This window comes from Cibotium barometz, chromosome 22 (assembly GCF_041138505.1).
Source record: "Cibotium barometz isolate CiBa-2024 chromosome 22, ASM4113850v1, whole genome shotgun sequence".
Lineage (NCBI taxonomy): Eukaryota > Viridiplantae > Streptophyta > Polypodiopsida > Cyatheales > Cibotiaceae > Cibotium > Cibotium barometz.
This window is the reverse complement of record NC_141067.1, coordinates 8,442,096-8,447,400: the sequence shown is the minus strand read 5'-3', so window position 1 is coordinate 8,447,400 and position 5,305 is coordinate 8,442,096. Positions and strand designations below refer to the sequence as shown.

Sequence of the window (5,305 nt, the reverse complement as noted above, 5' to 3'; positions counted from 1 at the left end):
GAGTCACTCATTAAAGTTAGGCTTTGGATTGTTCTAATAGTAGGTTTTCTTTCGGTTGTCAAGTGAATACTTCTAGACTCTAGATTGTTCTATTAAAGTTAGGCTTTGAATTGTTCTAATAATAGGTTTTCTTTTGGTTATGTCTTCTAGGCTCTAGATTGTTCTAATAATCGGTTATGTCGAGTGAATACTACATACCACTTACATAATATAAGAAACATTTTCTCTTGGAGGAGAGCCTTTTTGCGATGTATCGAACCCCCTCCCCCACCTCCTCCTCTTCTTTTCTCTTTCTCTCCTCCATCCGTGTGTGTGTGTGTGGATGTGTGTCTCTCAATTTTTACTTAGGGCTTTTAACTTTGAGATGTGATATCACTGACTTACTAGAAAAAGAGGATTTATACATGTCACAGGTCCTTGCTAATTTCATTTTCATTCATACATTTGATTTTACAAATCCACCACAAGAAGCTCTATTTAAGCAACCTACGTACATATGCTGTCACATTATAGATGTTAAGGATCCTTTTTTGGAGTTTAAACACCCCCTTACTTCTGCAATATATTCCCATTTCAGCCAGGGGAAAATAGCATGTTATTGACCTTGCGGTGGAGATGGGCATTAAAAAGGCACTATTTATAAGCATTTAAATTATTACAAGAGACATCTTAAAGTATATGCTTCGTGACTTCATCTAAATTACAAGTGCTCTCTCAATCAAAATATCATTTGGCCTGGGCAAGAGCCTTGGACACGGCTCTCATGTTGGCATTCTTGTTGATCCTGCACATGGAGAAGTATGAAATCAAGGAATGCCAAAAACCCACTATTAAGGATGCTTTAAGGGCTTTTACCATATACTGATCAAAAGCTCTTGAAAGCAAATGAATTCATGGGTCAATATCCTCATAGGACTCTTATTCAAAGCACGTTATCCTTAGATGAGATCAGTACCGATATAACAGGTCCCCGGTCGAAGAATAATTGGCTGAAATCCATTCTGGGGCCAGGTCCACTAGTAGTTGCAACTGCTCCACAATCTCACCTAGCACAAGGAGGTAGAGATCAGAGTTATTGCTACCACTTACATGCACATCAATGGCTATAACATACACATCCATGCTATCAATATGCATACACATCAACCATGTCAGTGGCTATCATATACATACACATCAACCATGTCAAGGTCAGGAAAACCCATAAGACATGTTACCTTGATCTGTTATGTCAGGATGCGAGGAGAGAACCGTCTGCATTAGGTCTTTGCGTGTCAACACCGTGCGATTAACCGACTGGAAGATTAGCCTCAACATGTTGAAGAGCTTTGGCAATCCAGCTATCAACTGGTGTCGTCTCCTAGCTTTCTCCAGTCCAGACTGGGTATCATGAAGCTGTTTTCTCTCTTTTGCTTGCACCTTTGTTCAAAAAAAAATATGGTGAGTCAATGGCTTCCTGGCTGAAAGAGATGCCTAGACAAAGAACTCATTAATCTCAAAAGACCTACATCAATCAGCAACTCTTGGGGTAGGCATTTGAGGATTTCCATGTCAGATGCAGACAGCTTATCAGAACTATTCATCAAACTGCAATCCATAAAATTTGTTCTCTGGCAATGATCTGAGTGTGGAACCGCCTGTAGGATTTCCAGCTCTGAACACACATTCTCTGTATTTGTGGAGTCGTGTTTTATGGTAGGCGGATCAAGCTCTGATGATTTCCCAAAAGACAGCTTTGTACGTTTGGGTGTGTGCAGTCCCTCTGCATGGGAAATGACCTGTGGGACCTCTGGGCTTTGCAGACCGGCTGGAGAGTTGAATGGGAGCACCCTACTCACATTGCTGATTGCTTTCTTTGGGGTGACAAAGGAGGTAGCATTGATTGGAGTTCTTCTGGGAGACAGGATAGATGCCAGACTTGAGTTTTCAGATTGAGAGAGAGTTACTTCCTTGATTTCCATGGACTCATGATTGGCGCTACCATGAACTGCATGTTTTGAAGGGGTACTGAACCTTAAAGATTTGATGACAGCTTGCTTCTGCCTCTTCACAGGAACATCCAAGGAAGCTTTTGTTAGGGCACCTGCTGCTGGTGTAGGCACTGCTGAGGGTGTCAAGATGGCCTGATGAGGAGTGCAGGCAGGGTTAGATTGAAGGGGGGAAAGAAAGGGATCGGAGAGCACAGAGCATGGAGTCTGAGCAGGTGTTTGGCATTTGGACTCCCGAATGGTCATGGGTCGAGCAGGGGGGGTCATAAGGGAAGGTGTTAGAATGGCAGCGGCATGTGAAGGAGATGATGATGCATAACATTCAGCAAGGTGTTTTTCTGGTGTGGTGGAATGTGTGGGTATTTTCTGAGGGGTGCAAGGGATGGAGGAAGGGGTGGCATGCTTGCAACGCTTGAGTGAGAAATGTGGCCTGATGGAGGCAGTAGTGCCCATGAGGGTAGCTGGTTCTGAGGTGCCTCGGGAAGAGCACTCCATGCCACTAGGGTTTTCACCACAGACCACAGCTATCTGCTCATGCAGCTTTGAGTCCACTGAAGCTGCAGGGCTTCTGGCAGAGAAATGCCGCTTGAAGATGGGCGGGAGATGTGACATTGTGGCTTGAACAGGAGGGAGAGACAGATGGCGTCGCTGTGGGAGCTTGGATGGCGATCGGGGATACTTCTTCAGCTGTGAAGAATGAAATGCAACAGGAAGAGGTGGTGGAGCAGGTTCCTCTTCGAAGCTCTGATGCAAATCACTGTCTGACAGCTTGCCATAGCCACACTCTGAAGCTCCACCCTGCTTTTCTGGTGGCTGTCGAAATGGAAACATGCCATCACCATAGCCAGGATCAGTGGTGAAAACCATCCAATGTCAGACAAGACCCCCAAGTTGAAAACAGAAATCAATTTTTACCCATACCTGTGCAATGTCAAGCTGCGAGTCAGGCAATGTGGAAGAGGGCTTCAGTGGCTCTGCAGTGCTCTCACTATAGTCAGAAGCTGAGATCTGGTCAACTAGGAATGCCTGAGGCACATCCATGTCATCCTGAGGACAGGCCAGCATCAGAGAATGAGAGACCTGTCAGCAACTCTAGTGTGCCATAGCCGACAATGGCATGCTTGCAACACAGGCATGTCGTACAAATCACAAAGTCATACCTTGGGGTTTTCGCGGGAAAATTTGAGCAGGCGGCGATGGAACTCGTGCTGTCTGGCCACCATCTCTGTGGTTTTTTTTGGAGATTTGCTCCTCTGCACAGAGGCATCTCCTTTTCCTGAGATAGGAAGCAGAGTGATGCGGAGATCTCTGCGGCAACACTGGGACTCAGCATCCCATGAGCTGTGCTCATCCACCTGCAGAGCTTCTGGAAGGATATGCTTCATCTGTGCAAGATGGCTTTGAAGGAATCGGCTGAGGGGGACCAGGGGAAAACTCAGTTCATTGAAGCAGGGGCTTCTAAAATGAAGAAGAGGTTGACTCATGAAAACAGAGAAGATGCAAGGTCATGGCTGGTAAGGGCTACAAGGGGAAGAGCTTACCGATATGTGAAACTTTCGACAGCTGTGGCTATGGTGGAGAAGGAGCAGACACTGTGGCGGATACGAAGTAGGCTGATGGAAGCCTCCATGGCATGGTAGAGCTCCTCCAAAAGCAGCAATCTGACCACCATTGAAACCAGCAGATCTTGGGGTTTAGTCGTGGGAACTAGCATGAGAGATGATGCCATAGCAGGGGGAAAATGATACAAAAAGCTTACAAAAAGGAGGATGCAGGGCTTTAGCATCTTTACCTCTCTGGAAGTCTTTCCTGCACCTCTTTCTTCGAGGGTTTGCTACAGTGCACAGGAGGCCATAGGCGGTGGTCCTTGTCCTGCAACCTGGCCATAGAGACATGCAACAAGATGAGATGAAACCAAGCCAGGAGGACAGAAAGCCCTGGTGGGGGAGGGATAAGGACCCATATATCCATCTCTCTCTCTCTCTCTCTCTCTCTCTCTCTCTCTCTCTCGCTCTCACACACACACACACACACACAGATTCCTTACTGTGCAGATAGCGCTTGCTTCTTGCCATCGCCAGGACTCCATAGCGGCAGGAGCTGCTTGGTGCTCCGAAACCCTAGCATCCCGTTGGCCTGCTTCTCTTTGTCCAGACTTCCTTTTCTTGTTCGAGCCTCCATTGGGCTCCTAGCTAGGAAGAAACCCGAGATCCCTCCCCACAGTTTGGGTGTGCAGCTAGAATCAGGCTCCAAGAAAGACGTTGAGACAGTAACTTCAGCGGCCTGCTTAGTCAGTCGTCATAGACAGCCCGCGCATTCCCAATGGCGGGAAATCCTACGTGTATAACTTGCCACCGTGGAACGCTGCCCTTCTTGCCTACGTGGCGGTGAGAGCGAGATTCTAGCATACATCACAATTTACGACTAGGTTTATTATTCGGTTTAAAGTCCATACGTTTTCTCGCTTTTTGGCTTGCCTTGTGGGTGCCAAACGTTTTTTTTATTAATGCATGTCTATGTAATGTATAATACATTCTTTACTTAGAATTACAAAAATGTACATTTTTTTCTCCAATTTTAACTAACTTTATCCCAACCATTGCACCTCATCTAATCATTGAATTAGAGCATATATTTGATATTAAGATAAGTCATGGCCATAGAAGAGGCTTATTGAAAGAAACGATTTCTCTAGATTCAGATAGAAAACCAACGATCCAAACGCTCAAATTTTAGATGGTAGTGAGTGCTACAATTTATCAGTTTATTTTATTTTGATCTAACAGTTCGATTTACAGTTATTGTCTTTGCAAAAACATAATTTTTAGTTTATAATAGTTAGATTTTAAGCCATGAAAATGACAACAGCTGTCATTTTGAAAAATTGATGAAAATTTGGATTCTAGAATCCACCTTCTTGACAAAATGGATTCTAGAATCCAAAATTTCGGACACACTAACGTTTCTATCGTGAGAGTGAAATTTTCGTCTGAAAAAAAGAGAAATGTTGGTCCATAATGTACGAAAATTTCACCTTTATTGGACGAAAAATTTAGTCCATTGACCAAAAAAAAAATCGTCAAAAAATTTCGTCTGGATGGAAAAAAAAGTCCGTCATATCAACAAAAAAAATTCCATTGATGGAAATAAATTCCGTCGATGAAAATTTGGATACTAGAATCCACTTGGATTTTAGAATCCAAATTTTTGTTTGATAGATTGAAAATTCCGTCGCGATGGAAATAAATTCCGTCGATGAAAATTTGGATACTAGAGTCCACTTGGATTTTAGAATCCAAATTTTCGTTGATAGATTG

At 44.1% G+C, this 5,305-nt stretch overlaps 1 protein-coding gene across 1 annotated transcript; it reads right to left on the bottom strand.

Moving 5' to 3' along the window:
• Positions 1–618: 618 nt before the first annotated feature.
• Positions 619–4,286, bottom strand: LOC147626228 (uncharacterized). The gene is made up of 9 exons (XM_086816367.1): positions 4,036–4,286; positions 3,781–3,867; positions 3,530–3,649; positions 3,149–3,401; positions 2,910–3,035; positions 1,509–2,801; positions 1,218–1,419; positions 956–1,046; positions 619–784 (listed from the first exon to the last, which is right to left on the bottom strand). The coding sequence occupies exons 1-9, from the start codon at positions 4,167–4,169 to the stop codon at positions 727–729; spliced, it is 2,364 nt and encodes a 787-aa protein (XP_086672493.1). The 5' UTR covers positions 4,170–4,286; the 3' UTR covers positions 619–726.
• Positions 4,287–5,305: the final 1,019 nt, after the last annotated feature.